Here is a 26,704-nt window from a genome sequence, read left to right as displayed (position 1 = left end):
AATGAATGAGCGGTGTTCAAATGAGGGGAGGGGAAACAAGTTGTAGAAGGACTCACTTTTGTATTGAAATAAAAGCCAAAGTTGCCTTTGCTTTGGAAGTCCATTTGTAATGGTGATTTTGTAGTCTTTTAGACAACATACGTGCAGGTTGTCACTTCTAAAATGTGCTGTACTGTCCTAGAAATGGATATGTTGTAAAAAGCAACATACACAGAGGTGATACAACAGCTTAAAAAAAAAAGGTCACCAACCAAAACTAAAGCAAAACTGCATCTTTGTTTTGAAGCTGTTTCTGTTCTTTGTGGGGGGATGGGACACAATAAAATCTAAACAATACACTGCTCTTTCTACCACCATTCCTTTCACTGAAATATCTCACATGCCTTCTGATAAAGTATCACACTTGGGTTTGGGTGAGCTCTTCTTGAGAAAATAAAAATTGCAAGAATTTTCTTTAAAAAACCCTTTCATTTTAAATTTCTGAGTTTGAAAAATGCTACATTTCCAATTGTCAGTTTTAAACCAAGTAATTTTCACTTTCACCACTTAAGTTGTTAAATCATCTGTATTTAAAGCTGGTAATGAATCCAGTGAACATAAACAGCTGGTTTTGTTTCAGAATTTACTCAAGTTGCCCAATCTGTTTTCAGAAAAAATATTTTTTGCTGGAATCTTCTTCTCTAAAAGAGGGAGGAATTAAACTGAAGGGAAATGACCACATTTTCTTTCATGCGCTGCACGGAGCTTCTCACACTTAAATCCTGCTGAAGAGTGCTGTGTTTGCGAAGTGTTGGCAGGGGAAAGTTGGATGTACTGTGAGTGTATGAGAGAGCTTCTTAAACTAAGGTCAACGGGCTACATGTGAAGGCATTGCAGTCAAGTACTCCTCTTTTTGGCACCCTGGAGACCCTCCTGTGTTTTTCAGATAAGAGCCTTAACCTTAAGCACCTGAGGGAATTGCTTAGGTTGAAGGAAACATAAGATATTTGCTGATTTGGCCTAGTTTTAGCTCGTGTGAGGAAATTTCTCTAAATCTTCCTTTGCTCCTCCCTCAGTCCATCTGGTTATCTATGTATCCATCTCCTTGCAAAACTATCAGGGAAGGCAGGGCTTTTCTGATGTACTTGGGAGACAAGAAAGGCTGCTGAGCTGACAGGCACTGGAATGGAAAGCCCTGGTAGATGCAGCTGACAGCTCTGAAGGTGGAATGAAGGTGAATGAGAGTACAAGGTTGCCTCTTTGGCAGATTAAGGGAAAAACAGGCTGAGAATGGCTGTGATGCTTTGTAAGCTAACCAGGCTGGGTAGCCTGGATACCTGGTGGGACACCTGCCCTGGTCATGCCACAGCCAGGACCTGTTTTGTGTGTTTCACTATCTTCCAAGTGCTGTGTTTCCAAGGGCACCACACTTGTTGGTGTGTGCTTGTGGGAGTTTGGCAGCTACAGAGAGTTGGGGACTCAAGGCATTGGTTTGACAAAAATTCAGTCTCCTCAAGTGTAAGGAGACAGAAGATATGAACGGCCTCAAGGCCCCAGAGCCCCTCAGCTCTTCCATATCAACTTCCAAACCTGAAGTGCAGGATGTTTTATTAACAGTTGCTGTAACTATGAACACTTACTTGGCGCCAGTCACTGTGGTGTCCAAGGACCTTCATGCATTTTAGTGAATTAATTAAACATATTACAGCGTTTAATGCCCACGGTGGGAGATTCAGCTGCGGGCCATGGGAACTCAGAGTTGCATGGTTTGAGTGGGACGCGTGATTAAAGGATGCATAGTCATAATTCCAGTTGTGCACTGACAACTTTATTTTGTATTTGTTCTCTTTTTAAATTCACCTTCCAAAACACTCATTGCCAAAAATACCATAGGGATAATGAAATAATGTGAAAGTAACGTTATGTTCAAAATTGCATGTTTCATACCTCCTGAGAATAACTTGAATGGTATAGCAATTAGAGCTACCTTTAAATAATGGAGTCTTTTTTTCTTGAAGTCTATTGGTAAAAATTAGCTTTGCTGTCCTCAAAGAACTAGTGCTATAAAATGCCAATCATGGTTTAATTGTGATTCGGTATGTTAATTCCGTGTGACAGTCTAAAGGTCTTTGAAGTCTCCTTCTTGATTGTGTCTAATAATCTGGGGGTTTTATAGTGTTGAACTTTAAGAAATAGGCCTGCAGATAAACTGATGCAGGAGAATGTAGTTGTGAGGTCACAATTAACAGTGATTGAAGGTGAAGTCCTTCTAGTGTTCACTTGAAGACTAGAGTCATGAAGGGGTCACTCCAGAGGTCAGTTTTAAACAACAAGCTCACATTTTTTGCAGATCTGTTTTCTATGTATTTGAACCAAGAAAGGGTAAGAATAAGTCTTTGAAAACTGTGGTGACTCAAGTAAAATGCTTCCTTCTTATCAAATATAGGAAATTCTGACATGAGGAGGGGGAAGGCTGTGCCTGCTTGGGCCAGTTGGCCTCTTTGAGCTCACTGAAAAAAGGTGATGGACCTTTATTTCTGCTGGATGGAGTGAACTAGCAGATAAAGGTCTGCTGAAGGTCTTCTCCATAGAAAAACTCTTGAGTGATCTGATTCCTCCAGGTGAAAAAAATCTTGAAGAAGAGTATGTAGGAGGTGAGATTTACACTGAGGAAACCCTGGCGTTATAGAAAGAGCACAATGACAATTGTCTCCTTAGATCTCAGTGATGCTAAAGGGTTGAGGTTTTCTTCAAGGGAGGAATAAATGACAGCATACATAAGTGCTTCATTCCAAGTTAAGAAAACAAAAGACATGCAACACTTATTTCCCCCAAAAAAGGTGTCCCTTACTGCTCATTTCTTCCTTCCTGCCCATGGCTGCTGCACAGCTGGGCCGTGAGCTACCCTGTCCCACCATTGCCATGAGTTCACAGCACCACCTCTCCCTTTCCTCTTGGTTGCAGAGGTGTAGTTCGTGAGCTGAAATACCAACTGAAAGTAAAGAGATGTTTTCCTGAAGGTGTTCTCTCTATGCTACACATGGAGCCATGATTACAACTATAGCAAAATTTGAGATGCACTGGTGTGGGTTTCAGCTTGGTTAGGAGTTTACTGGAGCTGGTTTGGAATTTCTGGAGTTTTTTGTTTGGTTTTTTTTTCCAGAAATACTAAATTGTTGAATCAAAAATTCCTAAGATGAAAGGTCCATTTCAAGAAATTTCCCATCTCAGTTAAAACCAATGGAATGAGAAATTCCAGCTGATTAATTGAATTGCTTGGTTTTTTTCATGAACCCTTTATGTTTTACTTTTAAAGGACTTCTACTAAACTTGTCTTCCTCGGTCTTTGAAATAGCAGTTGCTGCATCAAGCAGCTTCCACTTCTCTGATCTTTATAGCCTGACAATTGTCAAATTGCAAGGCAAATTCACTCCGGCTTTGTGTCAGCTGCACGTCCTCTATCTGGGTTATTCTGGAGGAACCAGAGCTGGACCTGGAAAGCTCTTTGATATCTTTCTAGTCTCTTAACTTCAGGAGCTGTCTTTTCAGCTCCAGCTGCTTGGCAGGCAAGGAGTGTGGTGGCCAGGAAAGAGCCATGATATTGTTAATATCATGGTGACTGTTGCAGATGTACCTTATGCAAAAATCATGCAACTTGTCAAGTCCATTTCAGTGTTTAGAAGGAAGCAGTCTGAAAAGCTCTCATAAAGCAAGGGAAAATGTTCTTCTTGTGCTAACTTCTGTATAAGATCTTCCAGAAAGATAGTATAGCTTCTTGTACAGAGTTGTAATAACCTCATAAAACTGACAAGAGGTTCATTCTTCACCTTCTGCCAGAAGACCAAAATTTGGCTCCTCATCCTTTGTGTTTTCAGTTCCCATATTCACATGAGGTATACAAAAAGAATTAAGGCAATTGATCATGAGAACAGCTTGCTTAGGGGATGTGGTGAATTCTTCAAGACTTGCAGTCTTTAAATCACAGTTGGATGTTTTTCTAAAAGATATGCAATATTTCAACCTGAAATTATGATGTTGATGCAAGAATTGTTGGGAAAAGCTCTGTGATTTGTGCTGTGGAAAAGGTCAGAGTAGGTAGTACCAATGGTGCTTTCTGGTCTTACTGGTGTCTCTTGGGTGGGTTTGAGGATTTATTAATCACTATGACGTGTGTGCTGCCTCAGTTCAGTGTTTTATACAGTTTGGTGTTACTGTTACTACCAAAAAACCAGTAAAAATAAAGAACTCCTTGACACCAATGTAGTATTAAGAATCAGGCATTCTTTATTTGGCCAGAGGCACCTGGCAGCACCATGAAGACTGTTCACATTGCTGTGGCAGCAAAAATTTACCTGAAAGCAAAGCTTCTTCCTTTCCAGAGCTGCATACTGGCAGGAGCTGATTGCCTGGGTACAGAGAAGGTGGGGTTGGTGGAGGCAAGAGGCCAAGTAATCCTAGCTGGCCATTGCGGGTGGAGGACCCCACGTAGTTAAGCTAGGAAGACGAGGAAGATGTCCCCATTGAGCTCCAGCTGTGCTGGTGGAGGAGTCACTGCCCGGGCTGCTCTCACAGCCTCCCAGCCAGAGGTTACTGACCTTGCCCAGCTGCAGCCAGGTGCTGTCTGTGGGTGCTTCCTAATCTGCTCCAAGCAAAATCAACCAGATTAGTTCAGTCAGTGTAAATGGTTGATTGGAGCAGGCCTGGCTGCTTTTGTCAAAAGCGCTGGGAGTGGCAGCTCTCACATTCTCAGCTGGAAGCAGTGCTGTCCTGCAGGAAAAGAATGCATGTCCTCAGATTCAAAGTTGGCTCTCACTTTCCCTCTCCACTGCTCACTTCCTACCTTGGACACTGTGTCATCAGGAACAGATGATTAAGTTTCTCTTATTCCATATCTAATAATCCTGCAGCATGAGGTCTGTTGTTGCCATATTTGCTCACACTCGGCCCCTCCCTGAATTCCACTGTAATTGTCTCGACTGCACTGCTACTCTATCAAGCCCAGGTTATAGGCACATCGTTTTGAGAAAGACTTGTTTTATTTACTCATCTAGGAAACAGAAGTTCACATCCTGTGAGTTGTACTAGCCTTGTTTTTCATGCTCATTTCTGTTACTACTCTGCCACTACTGCAAAAATCTGTTTAAATTTGTGAGCTCCTGGCAAGCAATAGTTGCATTATCAGCTCTATCAAGTTATCAGTGAACCTATAAAGCAGTGTCTTTTCATGAACCCCTATGCCTTGCAGCCTCAGTGTTTGCAGTGAGCACAGATGAAAGAGATTGCTGGGGCTGGCATCAGTACAGACTTGTGCTGAGACCAGCCTCATTTAGTGCAAGTTTATTACCTGTGGAATTTAAAAAGGATGTTCAGTGTAGCATGTCCGACAGGCAGGAAGCAAACTAAGGCTTGATTTTTAACTCTGGTTAATATCCAAGTATTTTGTTTTACAGGAACTGCTAATTTTTGTTTACTCTTTTCAGCAGCTACTGAGCCAAAGGCAGCTGAAGTCATAACTTCAGTAAAGAGGCTGAGGTCTTGTGTAGCCAGCAGGGATATTCTAGGTTTAAAGGAGTGTAATCTTTCAAATGAAGAGGCAGGCTAGTCTAGCGTTGGTAATTTCTGTTGATTTGAAGAAGATGCATTGGTTTATAAATTCTGCCATTGTGTGGGAGGAATTTGAGGATAGCAGTCTTCGAGAACTGACAGCAGGCAGTCCACACTGGATTAATTTTATTCTGAGCATAATGTTAGTTGGCATGTGATGAGATCAGAGTTTCTATTAGATGTTAGCTGAATTTATTACCCCTGCTGGTATCCTTTTGGTAGAAGTCCTGTCAATGTTTCTGTTATAAACTTTGTTTATTAGTAATAACTCAGCCATAAAAGTTCTCTCTAGATTGAAATGTAGGGAGCAAGTTCTCAGCTAAGATCCAAGAACATTTCTCTTTTCCCTAAATTTTGAAGCAAGTTGTTTTGGCTACGGTTTTGTTAGAATAAGATTAAAGGATTTGGGGCATATTTTACATTTCTTTCACTAAAACACAAGCAAACATTCTATAGGCAATCTTATTCTTTACTGTTTTTTATATATAACAAAAGTAAGGAAATAGACAGTAAAAAGATTTTGTGTACAATTTAACTAGCTCTCCACATGTGAAAATATGACATAATTCCCCATCTCCTCAGCAAAGGGATTCTGTTTTACAGTTGGCAATGACACTATTGTTACTGGCCTGGTTTCATCTGGGATGCAGTTAATTTTCTTCCTAGTAGCTGGTACAGTGCTGTCTTTTTCAATTTAGTATGAGAATGATGTTGATAACACACTAGTGTTCTAGTAGTTTCTGAATGCCCGCCTTGAGTCAAGGACTTTCCAGCTTCCCATGCTCTGCCAGAGAGGAGGTGCGCAAGGAGCCAGAGGGAGCATGGCCAGGACAGCTGACCTGAACTGCTCAAAGGGGTATTCCACACCACAGAGGGTCTTGTTCAGTATATAGGGTGGGGGGAATTTGGACAAGCAGGGCTGATCACTGCTGGGGGACTGGCTGGGCACTGCTCAGTGGGTGCTGAGAAATTGCACTCTGCATCACTTGTCTGTTTGATAGAGGTTTATTTCTCTTTGTTGTCCCCCTTTTCATTGCAATTATTATTTAAAAATTATTGTTATTGATGATATTGTTATTGTTAATATTCTCTTGCTATCTCAACCCAGGGGGTTTACCTTCTTTCTGATTCTCCTCCCCATTCCACTGGGATTAGGATGTGTGAGGGAATGGCAGTGTGGCACTTAATTTCTGAAGGGTTAAACCACAAGTTGCACTCTGCATGTAACATGTAGACATCTCCATATAAAAAAAAAATAAAATACATGTACAATATATTTTTATATCATGGGTTCACAAATCTAATGTCCTGTATATAGTAGTCCACACCAGAAAAGGATGCAAGCATTCTCCTTATAGTCATTAACACGGGAAGGCTGCAAGGGAAGATTCAGTCCAGTTTATGGGCCTGTAGTGCTTGTCAGATGTCTTGAAAAACAAGGATGAAGATGTCAAATGACACTAATCTACTTTTTTGTTTATCTCCATTCTCCTTTAGTTTCTATAGCTACTTTGGATAATTTAATGTAAATAAATGACCCACAGGTAGGATGATGCCCCCACAGACCACTCTAGCTGTACAGCATTTGGGGGGTGCAGTGGTGACATGGTCTAAACCCTGGAACACAGCCATATTTGTGAACAAACAAATCTGATGGTTTAATTTGAGGTAACCTCCTCTTTGCTTAGGTGATGAGAGAATAAAAGCAGGACTGTCAGGGGTCCAAGTGTCCATCCATGGACCTTATTGAAAGCCAAAATGTGTAGGGATTGAGAAAGATACAGGTTTCAGGAATGGAAACACAGGGAGGTGAGTTGTTACAGCAGAGTATGAAACTTTGTTAGCTTCTGACAAGGAATATTTCTGTTGAAATATTGCCATCAGAAAATAGGGTTTCAGGTGAAAATTAAATTTTGACCTGAAACTACTTGGTCACTTCAGAAGATACTTTCTTCGTGGAAAAACCCAAAATGTAATACTATATAGTCCATGATGGGTTAACATATCAATAATCAGCTTTTCTATGAAAAGGTGACATTACCTCTCCTTCAGTGAAAAGAAGTGTCTGTGGGAAGTGTGTGTGCAGCAAGGAGAGGAGACAGAGGTGCATGTGCGTTTTCCAGCTGGATTGAACTGCCCAAGACCTGAACCAAATCCCAGTTTTTCAGTGGTGTACTGAGATACAGAGCACTAACCTGTTCACAAGTTAGAGATGAAGGGCAGGAAAGAGGCACTCACAGAGATACCACACTCATGTGAACCTTGCAGGCCAGCTGTGGAACTGGTGTAAATTGGTCTGGCTCCAGTGACCTGGAGCTATGCTAAGTATGCATTAGGGGTTGGGGTGCATTCAAGCATGTCTTGCTTTGTTTGCATTCATTCAGAAATTGTGCCAGTATCCAAAACATGACATGAGCATATGTGTTAGGACTTAAAAATATAAATCTGGCTGATTTTAGATGTGCTGGGTTTTTTTTCCTTTGTGTTAGTTATTTATGACACTGGAAAGTAGAAATTAGCATGGATCCCAAGGAAGTGTTTGATCTAAAATAAGGAAAATTCCTTTAAAGGGGAATTGTTTCAGAGGCTGATTGTTATTTATTTTATTAAGCACATAAGGGTTGTTTGGATTTGTGTTCTGCCTATAATTCCTGTGTTTGGAGCAGAGCTGGTGGGAAAATGGTACCAGCAATTTATGAAAGGTGATACTGTGTCAACAGATAGGCAATGGGTTAGGACATGTGACAGTAATCTTCCATGGCATTCAGAGCATTCAGACCATATGCTTTAAAACATCAGCAAAATACATGTCAGAACCACTTCCTCTCCATGCCCTGCTCCCCAGGACCACAGTGGGGGGACACCAAGGAGTGGAGCTGGGGTGCTGCTTTGCAATCCTCAGCACTGGGGTGCTCTCTAGAAAGGAAATGGGCTGCAGGAGGGTGGAGGGGAACTGCAGGGCCTTGTCCCAAATGAATGAATCAATGAAATTCAGACATGTGAGTAGGTGAGTGGACAGGGCAGCAGCCATGTGACATTAGCAGGACCTGGTGGGCTGCTGTGAGATTTGCTCATGAATATTTAGTGCCTGCTTTTTGGAGGGTTTTCTGCAGTGAACTCATGGAAAAAAATGGCAGAAGCATTGCCTATTGTTTCTACTCCTGCTTTTCTGCACTATCCTGGTTTTCATCTATAGGTTGTAAGGGGCTTTTAGAAACACTGCATGTCTTAGTGTATATAGTTTGCAGAGAGAATACATGCTAAAGAATTTTAGAGAAATCTTTTTGTCTTTGGAGGCTAGCATTATATTATTTTTCAACTCAGTAAAGTTCCTTGTCAAGACATCTCATCTCTACCTGCTGCTTTTGCTCAGTGAATGCAGGGGTTGCCAGCACAAACTCAAGTAAAAAAGTTCAAGAGAATAATTTGGTATCCCCAACAACATACAGCCTGGAGGATCATGGGAAACCTCCTTTGTACCTCTTAGGCTCAGTCTGGAAAATGGAAAGTTCAGACAGGAGGAAGCACCTCAAACCACAAATAAACTGTTCTATCCATTTGAAGGTAATTCGCCAAACCTGGTATTTTTACTGAGGCAGAACTCTCACTGAAGTCGTTAGCCAGTTTGTCTGAGGAAGGGCAGAAGGTCTTGCTCTGGTGTTATATATTAGGACGAGCATTTCTGAACCTCCCACTGGTAGTTCTCATCTGCCAAAAACCAGTCTTCTTGGGAAGGGAGCAGCAGTGGAGTCCTGTGTGGAGGCTATAAAATGGTCTACATTCTGTATTAATATTGATTTTGCAATCATAAAAGGAACATAAATGTTTTAAAATTAAACATTTTTCTGTTTAAATATCAAACATTGGGATTTCTCGTCTCCTGATTTTTAAATAAGCCTTGCAAACTAGTCAGCTAGTTTGCAGTCATTTCTTGCCATGTCTTCTAGGCAGCTTTTTAGCAGCACAAAAGCTTCCAGGCAGGAGAGGGTACCAAATAACTAATTGTATTCACAAGGTTTGTTTTCAAATGTGCGTCACTGTTCATTCCTGTTGAGAGGTGTTCCTCACCTTTTGAACTTTCTGAGTGGCAGCCCAGGTCATCCAAAGTGTCACACAGATTGATATTTCTGAGTTCAGCCCAGCACAGAGGGGAGTTACCCACTCAGGCCTCCTTGAAAGTTCAGTGACAGCTTCCTTAATTGAGTAAGAGGTTACTCCATGTTTTATAAGCATCTCTCAACACAGTCATAAGTTTTATCAGTATGAAGTTTTAAGAGACAGCCCTTGTACAAACACCTCTGAGTCAGTGCCAGCTCACAGCTTACTTCTGCCAGCAAGACCTCACCACTGACACTGGCTGCTGAATCCAAACACATGGGAAGGACTCCCTGGGAGGGGGGACTTCTCAGCTGTTTTGTGATAGTCCCCATATCTGGAAAAGGAAATGGTGACTTTATGCCTCTTTATATTTTCCTCTTCTTGGGCAAGAGGAGCAAACCAATCTCATGCAAGTTTGGAAAACTTTGGAGCTGCTTGTGCCATTGCCTCATTGACAGCTTGGACCTGCTGGTGTAGCGGCAGCTTTCAGTCTTGCCCCTGCACCGTGGCAGAGGAGCCTGGATTACCCCTGGCACTGGGTAACACCAAGCTCCCCAGCAGCAGGATGGCTTGGCCATGGCAGTGCAGCTCCCCAGCATGAGTGAGGCTGGTCAGTTGATGCAGGGAAGCTGGTGGTGACTGCACTCCTGCCTACTTTGTGCCTCATCTGTGTCTTTCTGTGCAACCAGCCATAAAGAAAGTTTCCTTTCAACCAGACAGTAATAATCACTGCCCTCCCTCAGCAGTCTCCAATGCTGCTGCTGGAAATAAAGATATGCCATGAAACACTCATCATACAAAAAATTGCTTCGAGGCATTCCTCCTAGAAATGAATTCTCTGGGATATATTTGGTCAGCTGAGAAGAAGCAAACTGTGCAAGAAAGTTCCCACAGTCACGCTTCCTCCTGAACCATGGAGCAGGATTTGGACAGACCTTCAGAAATAAAGCCATTTTTAGGGATATTTCTGCGGTTGCCTCTTTCTCACTGTTAGGTGTGTTTCTGCATGGCGGGGCAATCAGCTTGGGAGAAGTGATGGGCAGTTGTGGATAAGCCTCTGCCACCAACATGTCAAGCAGCGCATGCTTCCTGATACATGCATGAAGGGATGTAACGTGCAGCCTCACCGCTCACTACCCCAGCTGTGGCTCCTCAAAGCAGTTGCTGCTGTTCTCTGCTGGGCATGGCTCTTCCCCACCAGTATGAGCCTGGGAGGAGAAAACAAAACAGCCAAACATAAGTTTGATGTGGTGGGAGGAAGGTTACTAAAGCTGAATGTACTCCATATTGTGTCGAAGTGGATCAGAAATGTGTCGGATTGCAGCTTCCCTCTAACCAGTCTCCTCCTTCATGTCCAGCCTCATGGCTATGCTGAAAATGCTAAGGGAATGGAATTGCTGGGGTTTGAATTCGTGGTCACCTCAAAATGCCTGTCTGGAAGAAAAAGTGCAGAAAGGCTGAAGTTTTCTTGGGGGTACTTGCTACACCTGTTGTAAATGTGGCAAGGCTTACAAGTATCTAACTGGGGGCTTTTCTTTCCCCTGCTGATGGTCCCAAAATACTGCATTCTCAGACACAGTGAATAAAAGGGTAGATGGAAGACATCAAACTCCCTGCAGAAACCATCAAGGTTGCTCAAGCATCCTGTGTTTCTTCAGAGGAATAAATCCTCTGCCTGCATCTACTATCTTCAGTGCTGTTTGTAGAGGAGGGAAAGATGCAGTCAGGCAGCAGCCCCACTACAAAGGAGGGCTGGCAAAGCAGGGGTAGACTGATGGAACAGCTGAATTGCTCTCATACTCCAGAGGAGGTGACAGGGAGGGCTGGCTGTGAGGCACACATCTTTCAGTAGTGAGTTGTTTGTCTTCTCACTCTTGATTGTTAATGACCATGAAAAGCTAGTGGGAGGCCAGCCAGGACGCCCATTCTTTCTCTTGCTTTTAGGGATCCAAAGACTTTGGGATAATTAAATAAATGTTAGGTTGTCAGTCTGAAATAATAACACTTTACAGAGTGAAAATGCAAATTTCCTGCAATATCCCTGAATAGCAGGTGTTATTTCCTGAGGTATTGTGTCTGACCTACAGGGGAATTGATATTATGAACTGACTGAGGAAAATTATTATAGTATCAAGCTCCAGCCATTAAAATAAAACAATGAGAGTATAGTAAACTAAATAAAGGAACAAGCAAAAGAAGGCTTGGATTTTGTGTATTCGTTGCTGTTTTTTTTCCTAATGCTGTAGGCATTGAGTGTGGTTAAGATGCAGAAATCCTCTTTTTACAGAAGAGGCAGCAGCAGAACAGAAATAGTAGAAAATGTTTAAATTCAATTGCTTTTAAGGGCATAAGCAAATAATATGTAATCATTCATAGCATTAGTATTATTAAAGAAGTAAAAAATAGCTGGGTGTTAAATTAACTAGTACTTCTCTATGTCTAGCAAGCGAGACATTTACTCAAGCTGTTAACATGAGATCAGGAACAAACATGCCTGTGTTTCTACTAACTAGATTTTTCTTTGGAAATAGGACAATCTGTTACTGTCAGTCAAAACTCACAGTTTGGTTTCTGATTTCCTATAAAGGAGACAATCTATTAGGTTTGCTGGTCTGCACTTCATGCAGTGTCATTTGTATCTTATTTGAGTGAAATCCATTTAAAACGATCTTATGTACATAATGTTTCCTCAAGTGTGTTCAAAACCAGCACCTACCCAAAGCAAAGACTGATAACTGATTTAAAATTTATTCTGAACATGCATTGCAGCATATTCCTACATTATATACAATTTTATAGCTGAAAGATATATATATTGACTCAGATTGTAGACCTCCTAGATTTATTTTCTTCTACTGCCACAGCCCTACGCTCTCTGCATGGAGCTACTCATGATACCAGCCCAATGCATTTGAGCTCGGTCCACTTCTCTAAGATTGTTCAAATAAATTTGAGAATTCTAGTTTTGTGTGTCTGCTCTTGGTGGATTTTGTATCAACTTCTTCAGCTTTTCTTGCTCAGAACTTACTGTTTGATTTCTCTGGAACACTCCTGTGTGGATGTTCCTGCAGAATGGAAGCAGTGCGCTGTTTTCTCTGTACACCAGGGATGCGAATGTATGTGTTCTCTGGGCTGTCAGATTATATAGGCTAACTGAGAAGCAAAGTAAATACCCCCAGGGATCCCTAGCTGCTGTGCTGGGATGCTCTTTTATTTCTGATTCACTTAGAAAGAATGATTTTGCATGGTACTCAAGAAGGCATGGTACTCAGCACTCACAGGTATTACTGGCCAGTGCTACAAGTCATGGTGAAAAATTTTAAGTGGGCTAACTGTTTTCTAGGGGATGGTAGGTTAATCTAAAGCTCCCTAGTCTGGATCTTCCCTACCAAAATTCTCAAAACTGCAAAATTATCCTGCATTATTTTTTCTGAAGGCCCTTTTCACTGTGCCTTACCTTCAAGGATGTGTAGATTCTGCTCTTCATCAGACATGTGATCTGATGTCTGTCAGTTGGTCCAAGCATAGACATCATCATGTCATGGGATGAGCATGGATGTGAAAGGTTTGTCATCATGTATTAAGTCATAGTTAGAGCTGCGCCTCCAACTATGGTTAGAGGTACCTCTGTGAGGGACCATTCAACCAATCCCAGCCCAAGAGTTGGGCCATCACACTTAGGAGTAAGTAGAGGAAGGACACTGATGCTTCTAAGAGGCCTATGGAACTTACTTATTGGGTAGGTTGTCCCTGAGAGACAGAATATTTATTAATAATATCCCAATGTGGAGATCTCATGACAGTTCTGGGTTTCTTGTCAGTCTGGAAGATGTCTGAAACTGTGATGATACATCTGGAAGACTCATGAAATCGTCTGGTTTTGGCTTGCAAACCAGTTTACAGTCAGCAAAGCATTGTCTTTTCAACAGAGAATAATTTTTTTTTTTAATAACCCCCCCAGTATTTGCTAAGTAAAATAGAGCTAGACTATATTACTTTCATGAGCTATTCATTTGCTTATCTGTGAAAGAAAAAACTGCAATAGAGGACAATTCCACAGTTCAGAATGAGGAAAATAACCACAGATTGCAAAGGGCACATGTCAGCAAGGGCAGGCAGAAATTAGAGTGAAAAAATGTGGCTGAAAAGGCCACACATTTATGATGTAAATGCATCTAAATTAGCCCCAAAGACAGTCGTTCCTGAGAGGTGATGAAAGGCAAAGTGGCATGGGCAACTGCTTATCCCCTCACTGTCTCCCACCCTTTTTAAGTGCTTGTATAATAAACAGTGAATATCCTGACTGTCCTGTTGCCAGTGCCTCCAGCCAAAAAGCTGAAGCAGACCCTCTCCTGCACAGACTGCTGTGCTGAGAGATGGCTGGAGTTCTTCAGGAAGAGCACATCCTCCCGTGGATCCTTCTGTCATCGGCCTTGCAGCTGGGGTAGACTCCTCTCCAGGGCAGTACAATCCCAGGGCCTTTGCATTTCTGTTGACCTGTTTTGTGATCTGAGAAGACAAAGCACTACCATAAAGCCTACAAAAATGCATCTGATCCTAAAATCTGAAAAACCCACTGGTACCTAAGAAGATTCTTTCTAACCAGACTTCCCAATTGCTCTCTTAGAAACACCACAAAACCCTCAAAATATGTCAGTAATGCACATGCTTTCATAGCATGGAAGAAGCCAAAAGTATGACAATAATACAGCCATCTAGTGAGCTTGGTGGACAAAAAGAAATATGAACAATCTGTTTCTGTTTTTCCTCTCAGTTCCTTGCACATAATGGCAGTGCAGAGAATTTGTTCCCATTTGTGTGTAAGCAGAGAAGGTGGTATGTGTTTGGTCCCACTCTTTCTTGCCATCTCTCCTAGCCACTTTTCATTCCTTCTTCCCATCCCTTTGCATCTTTCCTGCTGACCGCCAGCAGAAGGGCCTTGCTCCACACCATTGCCCTTACCTGTCAAAATCTAGAGTATCAGAGTATCCTTGGCCACATCGCTGCCAATGCTAGAATAATCTTGCAGCTGCTAGTAAGTGATCTGGTGCTGGTATAATACCTGATCTCACCAAGGTGGATTATGTTCAGCTGCAAAACAAACCCCCATCTACCCAGCACACCTAATTCCCAGAAAGGGTGTGCCTCTCTGTGCCAACTATAGCAGCATTTGGAGGCCAGCTCTTCTCCTCCTTCTTTCATCCAACAATCTGCTTTCACCTCTGCTGCCAGGACCACCTAGCCACAGATTCTACCAACAATTTTTGGCATGTCCCAAACCACAGAGGTTCAAAGCACAATAAAATGTAACTAACTGGAAGATGTTCAGTAGACTCTGGAATTTAGCAGAAGAGCAGAATTTAACCAAGGAGAGAATTTAGCTATATTTTTTGTAGCATGAAAAATTAGGTTTTGTCACTTCAGCAACAGAGGCAACAAATTACGGGAGGGTTTTCAGGAACAGAGAATCAATATTCATCAGTCGTATTCTCTGCAACGACCTGCATTTGCTAAAATGTTCACAAGCCCTCCCTAGCAGCCCTAACATGTAAAAGCAGGCTGCTCTCCAAGTGGCAGCTGATGGAGCTCTGTGAGCAAGGAAACCACGTTAAGCTTTACAAGGAAGTGGGGCTGTAGTAGGGTGCTCCAGGCGCTGCATTCTTGATGTGGTGTCAGCTTTCAGTACTATTATGAAAAAATCTGCAGGGGATTTGCATGCATACCTTACACACATACCTTTGATGTTCACATTGTTAGATCCAAGCAACAAATAGGATCTTTAGGTCACATGTCACTTCCAAAAGGCTGTTAAATAACTATGGCTAGACAGTCAGGTCTAGCCATAGTTAGTCCTGCAAAATTACAGTCAAATTCTTCTTTCCTAGATTGGGTTAAATTCAGAGTCTGTTCAGGGTTGTAAATCCAAAATTACACCAGGATTATAAAGAGCAGGATCTCTGTCTTCCTCCCTGTCTTCCCCTTTTTCACTCTCTTTCAGATTGAGGGAAGCATATGTACTCGAACACTATTCATATTTCTGCTGCTGTTGAGAGGCTGACAGTAGGATATTGACAATAGGATAGATGTTGAGTTTGCAATCATTTATTAAATGGGTTCTGACTAGATTTTTAAAAAAGCTGTTTGCTACTGTCTTTAAAATACATTATAGTGTTGCATAGATTTCATAATGATGCATGTGATGAAATTGCTCTTAATGAGTAAAGTCACACTAGAAATGCAATGGAATGGTGGGGTTTTTTCTGCTTTGCATGATGGACTTAGGAATCATTCTTTTGGACATAATGAATGCAATTTCCATTTAAAAATAAGAATATTAATTGAGTTCAGTATTTAACATACCACACACCAGAATGATCCCAAAATATATCAAGCCAGGAAGTGGATTAATTGCAGCAACTTGCCACCAAGCCCCTGGTATATTTCAAGTACGTGGAAAATATATTTCTATTTTGGACACTGACTTCTTTATGAAATTATGCCAGAATGTTAGCAATCTGCATGGACTCTGACAGACACTCGTAGCTGCATCAGTGTCCTGGAGGCAGTAATAATTACCAAATCTATTTGATAGACAGACAGCTATCAGACATCTGTATATCCCAGACATACAAAAACATCCCCAGCCAGCCATGTGGCTACCAATGAATCTGCTCAGACAAAGAAGTTCAAGAGAAATGCCTCAGGCCAGATCCTCAGCTGCAGAAAATCAGCCAGGCACAGGCGATTTGCCTTGCCCTGCATGCTTTTCTTTGGAGGAAAACCCTGCCCAAGCCGTCAGAGGGCAATGGGAGGTCAGGGAGGCAATGGGTTCAATGGGAAGGGGAAGCTCCTGCAGGAGCCAAGGGCTATGCCTGGGGCTGACCACATAAGTTCTTAACAAGATGCTTTATATCCCTGAAGGACTAGAAATGGCTGTGCAAAATGGCTGCCTAAAGTCCCTTGTACCCTTACCCTAGTTTGTGCAGATGAGGGGGCAGATAGCTCTTCCTACGAGTGCCCAGTGCCGTGTCTGTGCTCAGTGAGCTGAACCGTGCCTGAACACAGGCAGCCTCCAGCACTGCCCTGCAGTTGTCCACACTGTGCAGCTGGGAGCTTGCTTTCCTTCCCCATCTTGTCCTCTGCCACGTGAAAGATGTTGTTAAGGAAGTACCACAACCCAGGACTCTTCCTTCTAGGCAGTCTGGAGGAAAGGTGGCATAGAGATACAAGCCAGTCAGAGGTCCTGGACTGGGTTGCTTTCTCCTGTTGGTGAAGTCTGAAGGTTTTCTGGGCTGATCACAGTCTGTTGCACCTGCCTTCCCACAGTGCCCACTCTGATGCTGTCCTGCTCTGGCTGAGATGCGGCTCACTAAAGCAAGAAGCACAAATCTCTGGAGGCAGCAGTTCTTGTAGTATGCAGCTAAACAGCAGAGACATGCCACAGACTGCCACTGGGAAATACCCAAGGGAGGTCACAGACTGCTTGGCTCAAATCTCACAGCCTTCAAGGTATCTTGAACGGCTGCCTTTCCAGAGTGGTGAAGGTGCCCAAGAGCCAGGGGAAGTGCATACTGTATTTTCATCAGTATTCTCCTTCTTGAGGAGAAGCACAGGTCCAGGCTGTGGCATGGCCATTGCATCATTGCCGTGGTGGAGGTGCATAGCCAGGGACAGAGTTACCATCTGATACTGCTGGGATACTGCTGTAGTCCCAGGTCTGCCCAGTGGAGCAATTTACCTTTTGTTTTCAATCACTTCTGTTCTTTGTCCATTCCTGTTTCTAGGCTTGGACCTGTTGTTAGCAGAAGCTTTCATAGGCCTGGGAATTTTTGATTGATTGTTTGTATCTTTGCCTACATTATGGAAAATGGGCTGCAGGTATTTCAGGTTTGTAAATGACACAAGGACACTGTTACTGAATGAGTTCATGTCTTTGTGACCTTAAAATTGAGAAGAGTGAACATCAGTGGCCATTGAGGGAAACATTACCTGACAACAGTTACATTTTGAGCAAAACCACTAAGTTCACAGTTCACTTTCCAAACAGCAGTGGATTTTGCAGCAGGTTGGCTTGTTTGGGACTTCCCTATGCTATTTATTCTGTAACTTCACTGGAGATCAATGCAAAGGTCAAGAGTATTCAGGAGCTCCTGGCAGTCAGGTCCAGAGTTGAGTCCACTGCTGATGGTCCTGCAGCTCTGATCAGCTCCATGCTGTGGTTCCAGTGGGAATGACCTCTGCAGCAGAAAGTGCCCTGGGGTGTTGGTCTGTATGGCAGGAGGTGCCTGGGCAAGAAGAGAGAGAAGACTTTAAAACCAAAGTTGGAACCGGATTGTAATGTGAAACAGTGCTTTCCACCTCTAGGTCATCAATTCAAATCTAGCCTGTTTGGCAGTGACCAAAAATCATTTCCACATGGGCCAAGAAAAACGCATGGTGAACACAGGAGTTCCTGTATCCAAACAGACAAGATAGTCTGGAGATGAACAGTTGCACAATAGTTATTTGTCTGGAAAGGTCTGCAAGGTATAAAGCTAAGCTGCTTCCTATCAGTTTATCCCTGAATAATGAGGGCTTGGTTTCTTTGCAAATAACTTATAATTTATTTCTGTCTACTAAAATGTAAGATTTTTTCTTTGAGCTGTAGCTAAGAATGACTGAAACCTCCCCTCTGGCTTTCTCAATAGTCTGTCTGTGTAGGGAGTTATAAATAGACACATATGACGTTTGCCAGACAAAAGAGACAGCTCATGTTTCCTTAGGTGTATCTCAAGTAAAACCTCAATGCTGAACTGTGTGCTAGAATTATTCTGAGACAGAAAATACTTCTTAATATTTTAGCAGCAAAATGCATAGGGTGCCAAACTAAACTTAAGCAAAATGCATCAGGAAAGCTTATCAAGTGTGTGACAGATGATAATGAAGTAACAGGGAAACCCCACAGAGCAGCAGTGACTCTGAAGAAGAGCAGTCAGCAACAACTTCTGCTGACGAGTTGTATTGATTTTAGATAAGAACACAGATTTAAACTTTGCTTATTGTATTGAAACACAGATACAAGGTCTATTAAATGGATATTTCATAAGCTGCACTGCCCTAAATATTTTATGGAAATGTAACTAATACTGGCTATCATTATAAAGCTTAGTAACATCTATGAAGAACATTGAACTAACTGCCACTGTGCTTTGAATTTTCATTATATCCTTGACAAAATTACTGGAATATTGTTGTGCTTGAACTAACAGTTCAGCTAGCAGATGAATAAAAATTATGGGTTTTCCCTTCCTGTTCTAACCATTAAATTTGTTCTTGTTAAGATCTGTAATGGTGGGAGTAAGGTTGGGTCAAAGCAACTGAGAAATAATGGATTATATGAGCATAAAAGAAAACAGAATTGGATTTTTAAATACATTTATTTCACTCTTTTATTTCTCCCAGAACATAAAACCATTCCAAATGAAGTGGTTTACAGATATTTTGTAGTGAAGGTAGCTTTCTGTAAGCAAAATATATGAAATCCTAACCTGGAAGTCAGTTTCTTGACTTCCATTGGATGTATACATATGTAACTGGATATATGTACCACTGCCTGAATTTTAAGACTACCAAAAGAGTCATTTGAAGCAGCGTGCTTTGAATTTGCCAAATTAAATATCATTTTTTATGCCAGTAAAATAACTACTAAAAGTCACTCTGTGTACTTGGAAAACTTTGAAAACTTGGGGGAAAGCTCTCTGCTTTCCCCAACAAGTGGAATAAAAATACTCTTTATCATCGACTAACTGGTGCAGTTTCTGACATGTTGCAGACTTTTCCAGCATCAGTCAGGGAAGGTCAGTTTAAAAGCTAATAAATATTTTTGCAATTATTTGACTTTGTATTAAAAACTCAGAGGAGTGCCAAGTAGGATAGAAAATAAAGAATAGTTTCATAGATTTTGCCAGAATTCTCCACAGATTACTAATAGCCTCATTTATGAGACTGCACAGAGAACTGTGAAATCTCCTTTGAACTCTAAGGGCCAGATGGTTTTGCTGTTAGATTCTAATGACCCACAGCAGTGTGCATACACAGACACTACGGTTGCCAGTTGACTGCAAGCATGTGAGCGGGGCAGGAGAATTCATGACCTGTACTTCCAAAACACAAGTCCCCTCACTGCTGATGGGATAAAAAAGCAGTTCTGCTACTGCCTCAAAAGGGAGATTATTCCTAAAGCAAGCCATGAGCATATCTGGACCTGAGGAGCGAATGGCAGGCACATCATCCCATGCAATTTCAGGAAGATTTCTACTGATGATCAGGAAGCTGCAAGTGGCTTTTGCTGGGAGGTGAGAGTTTCCTGGCAGGCTGTGTGGGCCACTGGTCCCAGTACTGTATCATTCTGTGCTGGAAGAGAGAAAGGCTGTGCTTAAACCAATTAAAGCTGTAGGGCAGAATGGTAGTTACTCTGCTGTCATATGGAACTGCTTGTAAGACATGATTTATTTTGGATTATATTGGTTTCAACTGGTATAATATGAACTTCCTGATTTTTCAAGGGTATGTAGACAAAAAGACCAAATATGGTTTTACTCATCTTTTAATTTAGAACTACAAGTGTTTGGATGACCTATGAAATTATTTTAATGATCTCTGCACAACAGAGAGCTGTCAGCACTATAAATGTCATCCTAACTGGGTATTAGTTTCCATCATGGCCATTTAGTCTCCCCAGCAGAGCTACCTCCATGCAAATCTCTTATCTGTGTCAAGCTGTTGGAAAAACACAAAGAGTCACTGTTGCCAAGAAGCATCAAGCAGACATCTTCATAACACTCAGTTTGAAGAGGAAGACACGAACAGAAAATCTAAGAACTCTCTGTGTGTGCAGCTTGCCCTTGGAGCTTCAGGCGTAGCAGCCAGGGGGTGATTTGCATTCAAACCAATGTTTTTATTTCTGATCATTAAAAATGTGTTCCAGCATTGCTCATACTAGGTGATAAAGGTTTACCCTTAACTTTCCATTTTCCTTCCTTAGCTTTGTGGTGCTAGGAAAAGTCACAGGGTAAGAAGTACTCCTGTGAATGATAAGTGTGACAAATTGAATTTGATACAACTTTAGACTGCTGGTACAAGATGAATATGAACTCATCACATGAGACTGCTCTTTTGTTCTCATGTAGAAAGCGAAGAAATTGTTTGACCAGTATGAGCTGTAAGGATATATGTATGATATTGACTTAAAGCAAATCAACAGAATTTGAAAATAAGAAAACAAAATGAGGAATGTGTGACTGAGGAGGAGTGGAAGAAGTGTAGAAGATAAACAGTTGGACTTTTAACATTCAAAACTTACACCAAAGAGAAAACCATCAAAATTTTGTGTATTCTCATTTTCAGGCATTTTGTGGGGTTTTTCCTTTTCAAAGTTAGGAATATTATCCTCAAGTTTTAAATTATTATCTTCTGCCTTAGCTCACATACTCAATATTTTAAGCATGGCAAAAGAAATACTGCTGCATTTTGGATTTGTTCTTGTTTGATAGACGTTTAAATGACCTTGTCATAGGATTTTTCCAGCATTGTAGCTTGTTCTTTCTGTCTCATACATATTTTATAAAGATATCTAGTGTTGACTTGTACTTGCATATGATGTAAAAAACCCTGAAGTTTGCTTTTGAGTGTATGGAACATCAGTTGGTGCACATGCAGTGTACAATAGCTGTTTTTCAAGCTTAGGATAAAAATGAAATGTGAAAGCACTGTGTTGTACTAATCTCCTCTTAAGATGGCTAACATAAGTGAGAGAGCCTCTGACACAGTAGAAGTTCTACCATCTTACTCTGCAGGTTCCTAGCAGGGGCAATACATAACAATTCAGAGCTCTCCTTTCTTGCTTACAACTTTATTTTTGCCTCTTGTCCATGGCTATCTTATAGTTCCAGTCTTTTCCATAACCAAGGCAGTTTGTCTTTCTTTCCAGATAATTGAACATGCAGATGCAACACTTGTGAATCAGAGGTGTCACTTTCAAAGCCCTGAAACGATCTTTTAATGCAGTAAACACAAGGTTTAGCAAGTTGAAGCATTAGTATGTCAGAATGGTTCCAAAGGCATCGCATCCACAACAGTTAAAGAAACTAAAGGGGTGCTTGGGAAATTTCTTGTTATTCCTGAGCACCTCAGGTCTTCTGGTCAGGGCACTCTGAGTCAGCAGGCACCAGTCCTCACAGGACTGGACCTTACAGGATTTATATGTCTAGCCACATTCCCACTCAGCCAGGATGAAGCATGAAAAGCAATGCCTTTGAGAATTGGCACTTGCAGTGATTCAGCTGCCACCAGCCGGAGCCCTCAAAGTGACATGAGTGGGCACGGCTCCCAGCGTGTCAGTGTGTGTGCCACTCACACTGGCTGAGGGACTGAGCCCTGCTCCTGGGCTTGCATAGCTAAACCTCTTCCATTTAAGGCAGCAAGCATAACATATGCTGAGCTCCAGATCCCAAGTGCAGGGAAACCTAGCCGGCAGTGAGCAAGCCCTGCCAAGGAGCTCTCGACATGAAGCACTAGGATAGCAAAGGTCTTGAATGACTAAAATTCTTGAAAGCCTTGGTCAGTATCACAGACAGTTTCCAACTGGGCAAAGTACAATATTTTCCCTCTGCTTTTTATGAATGGCTGGATAGGGTTGTGCTGGAGTCAGAGTTCCCTGTGGAAGCCATTCATAAAAATAGCAAAACAAAACAAACACATGCAGAAAAAACTTCAAAGGTCCAGTCCAAAGCCACTGGGTGCCAGAGGCTGGGAAAACATGCTGGCAGCTCAAGCCCCAGCTATCACTGAAAGTATTCAAGGGGCTTTTTGGTGGTCTGAAAAGTATGAACTGCTGTGTAGAAGGGCAGCTGGTAGAATTACTGTGACACATACTAGGCAGAAAGCCAGAGCTGGCCTTGTTTCAGACATTGTCTTTCCTCTCATTGAAGTGTCAGGACCTAATTCATGGAAAATATGGTGAATTGGCAGCTCTTTCAGAAGATTTCATTGAGTTACAGTGAGTGAGAGTCACATGAACATAGAGTGCACAGCCAAAAATATATGGGGCTTTCTGAGCTGGAGAAAACAGTCAGCCTCTAAAAATGTCTGTGGATTTCATGTGGTTTGGGAGCAGACACATGTACAGGTGTAATCAACAGGCAAAAGAAAAGAAAGTGAAGAAAAAAATTGACAGATTACAAAAGAGCTCAGTGAGTTCTATAATTATGAGAGATTCCTTTAAAACAAATCATTCCTTTGTTCAGGAGCAGCAAATGTTCATTAATGAGTTCAGGGCCTGCAGTCCACCTGGAGAAGGCATCAATAAAATGTGTGCCTTGATAATAGTTTCTCCATTGCAAGGGAATTTAATGGAAAAGGAAAGGGTCCACCCTGAAGTTTAAAGACAGACCTAGTCATCAGATATTTTTTTTACTCTCATATTTATTTGAGAGCAGAACTTGGAGACTGTTATATACAAAAATATAACAGCAGTAGGATTTTACTGAGTTAGAAAAAGACTGAAAATAAAAAAAGCATCTTTTATTAAAATGGGACACTTGTAGTGGGCAGCCGAATTTAATCAGTTACATTTAATTTACATTTTCATTGATCCTTCCCACTGAAATATTGCTCTAAAAGGCCAGTTACACTAAACTGCTTATTCAGAAAAATTCCAGTTATTTCCTACTACATTGTCGTGAAAATTAGGTTTTTGGCCGTGCAGAGGGATGGCATGTTGGCTTCTGCCCAAGAAAGGCACTAAAATCATGGCTGGGATTAGGAAAAAGCAGGAAGGAAGGGCAGGAAGAAAATCATTGGGTGCAATTCATAGACTTTAAAAACAGAATGTCTGGGGGAGGGAGGCAGGCAGGCAGCAACTTTGTCCCATTGAAGTAAGAAAAGCCTTTTTGTTGTTTCTGTATCAGGATTTCATCCTTTATCTGTGGTCTTATTGTTCCATGCTGCTTCCAGCACCCACAAGGGTCATCCCATCATCTGGGCAATGCTGGTGTATTTTAAGCATGTCTGTATTTGTTCATTAGTTGGTACTCCTCTTCTCCTGGGTGGGGATGGAGCACACTAGCACCTTGGTGGGTCTCCTGACTCATGTGAGGACTGTGTTTCCCAGTCCTGCGTGGGGCCAGCCAGGAGAGAGACTTGCTGAGGATCCATGGCGGTGCCACCAGGTCCTGCATAGGCAGGTGGACACACCCACCCTGGCCAATGATGGGCATCCCTGTAATCACATGAATAGGTTTGCAAGGGTCAGCACAGCATCAGCTTCATGCAGCTGAAAATCTCAAACCAGAACTCAAAAGGGCTGCAACCACTGTCCATGCCAGTCTCCTTGGTTTTGGCAAGGGTGGCTTTGGTCAAGTGGGAAGCCGTGGCTCAGGAATGGGGTTATGTGTCCTTCACCTCTCTGCCTGAGCTTTGACCCTGCTTGTGATGAATAGGGAGGGCTCCCCCTCAGCAGGACACTCCACTCACAGATGAGAATGTTGTAAGAAAGCAGCAGCAGTGGAGACAACAAAATCTATTCGAAAATCGGGTCACTCTCATGGTCTGCTAAGTTAAGGCAGCAGTACCATAGAAGAGCAGAAAGATGTAACAAGCTAAATTGGATTTCACTTTGGTTTTAATTGTACAAGCTTAACATACTCCTCTTTATCCACACTAACGTGAACAACTTCAGAGCAAAGTTGTAGGTAGGTATAGGAGAGGCTGGTTGTGAGAGCTGGTATGTTCATCTCTCCATTTCTGACTGTGGGCTTTTCATGTGTTTCATTTCTATTGCTGAAAATATTTTTCCTAGTACTCATGAAATCACAGTTAAGCATTTTCTCTTCATTTTGTTTCTCACTGTACCTTTGTTTTACTTTTCAGCCTCAACAAGTGGTTCAAAAGAAGCCTGCTCAGGTAAGAAAAACTAATTTAAATTATTTAGACTACTTTAAGTTAAATAATATTTCAACTGGCCTCTTTTACGGTAAAGAAAGGAGGGAGATGCATCAATCATATGAGCTGGGGGACAGCTGCTGGCTTGCTGGGCACAACCACCAGAACAAGTCATGTGGTGGCCCTGGAAAGAGAGGAAGAAGCAGGGAACACTGCCTGCTCAGAATTGTTCTCCTGCATTGATCACCTTGCAGTGATAATGCAGACACACATGCACACTTCTGTGGTGTGAGTCCAGCGTGCAATAAATATCTCTCTGTGGGATGGATGGGAACTGCATTACAGCAAGAAGGAGCATATGCATGAAACCCATCTCTCTGCTTTTCTTAGTGTTGCATATAGGCAAAGCCTTATAAAATAAGGGCCTTTGTGAAATCATGGCTCAGGCCTGCTACTTAGGCTAAGTACATCGGAACTATGGGAGAGTGACTCAGCTGGAATAGGGGTAGAGAGATGTGAGAGATGTGAGAGACATGAGAGACATTCAGGGTGATGGCCACGTGTCCACATCGTGGTATATAGTGGTTAGTGGCCTTGGGCTTTTTGTGCCTTAAAACTGTGCAAACTGGTAACCTGTTAACTGCTTAAAAAGACCTTGGTTTTGCAATAAAGCAGCTTTCCTTTGCACTGCCTGGGGACTCTGCATTGCTCTGCATCATCACACTAAAGGATTCTGTAAATCCACAAAATATAATAGGCTGAACTTGGTAACCAGATTGGATCCACCGTCATAAAGACTAGCACATTGGAACTTTTTGGGTTGGGTAGTATAATTAGTTTTTAACACTTTGAAAAAATGCAAGCCCCAAGGTGTCATGAAACCAGTCAAACACTGCAGTTAAAATCAACATCATTTTCTTCTTCCAGCCTGCCCTGTGTTAAAAACCCCAAGAACCTAAAACTAACACTTTATTATATGTGCACCAACAGAGAAAAACCTCTGGGCATGGGAGCAAGTCCATGACTCTTGGCAGAGTCCGTGGGCTGCGCTGCTGTACCTCCATGAACACGAATGATAACTTAGTCAAGAGCATAAACGGTCCATTGCTCTTCTGGAAAGAGGTCTGCTTTTAGAAAGGAATAATACTTCAATTTTTCCACCTTATGGTTCTAATACATTATTGTACAGTGTACATCATCATATGTACAGCGTACATCGTCAGTGTACATTGTCATGTGTACAGTGTACATATGTACAATGTACATCATCATAATATCAACTGCAATCTGAATTAGGAACTGTTGCATACCAAACAGAAAATATCCAGATATGAGTTGAAGGGGTAAAATGATGTAACTCTCCAAAGCATGTGCAGGAATCAGATTTCTACAAAAGAAATCAATACAGTTGTAGCAATGATGAATCCATAGCACAGCTAATAGTGTCTCTGAATGGTGGAGGTGACACACAGCATGAATGTGGCAGTACTTTCAAGTAAGGTTAAGTTTTGTGAGGAGAGGTGATGTCTTTTGTTTAGGCCAGCTTATGCTAAAAACTGCCTAAGTCCCCAGCGACTTACTATCTATGATCTGACTGTACCACACAATTCAGAACACACCAAGCTCTTCTAATAGAAGAGATTTCCTCTCCATGTCTTGCTTATATCCTTCAAATGTTACTGCTACAATCAGGCTATTCCTGCTACAACATGGTAGTAAACCTGCTGGTGGGCATAAAGCCAGCTCTCTCCTCTGTGGCACCTGAGTGACAGGGAGGCTAAGCCCTGCTGCAGAGAGGAGGCAAATCCAGGAGGCAGAGACTCCCGGGCAGCTGCTAATGTTGCCTTTTCCTCTGGCACACATCAGAGCTCAGTCCCACTGAGGTCAGCAGGAAGAAGGGGTCTGCAGCTGATGGCTGTAGCCTAGCCTAGCAGAAACCATTCCTGCCAAGGGCCTGGTGGTGCTGCCAGGTTTCCAAGCTGACCAGGCACTGACTCCTGCAAGTGCTTTGTTTGTGCAATAACCATGTGCAAGCCTGGATGCAAGAAAGGAAGAAAGATCTGGGATTGAAGCTGGCTGGGATGTAGGAGGACAAAGAGGAGAC

The 26,704-nt window shown here is 42.1% G+C and overlaps 1 protein-coding gene across 1 annotated transcript in view; it reads left to right on the top strand.

Moving 5' to 3' along the window:
* The window catches only part of HMGA2 (high mobility group AT-hook 2), a 107,034-nt gene that overhangs the window by 62,145 nt on the left and 18,185 nt on the right, over positions 1-26,704 (top strand). The window contains exon 4 of the mRNA XM_058805800.1: positions 24,589-24,621. Coding sequence (XP_058661783.1) covers positions 24,589-24,621 — 33 coding nt within the window. The remainder of the gene's footprint in view (positions 1-24,588; positions 24,622-26,704) is intronic.

The sequence above is a fragment of the Ammospiza caudacuta genome, chromosome 5 (assembly GCF_027887145.1).
Source record: "Ammospiza caudacuta isolate bAmmCau1 chromosome 5, bAmmCau1.pri, whole genome shotgun sequence".
In the NCBI taxonomy this organism is placed as follows: domain Eukaryota; kingdom Metazoa; phylum Chordata; class Aves; order Passeriformes; family Passerellidae; genus Ammospiza; species Ammospiza caudacuta.
This window is presented reverse-complemented; position numbering and strand designations above follow the sequence as displayed.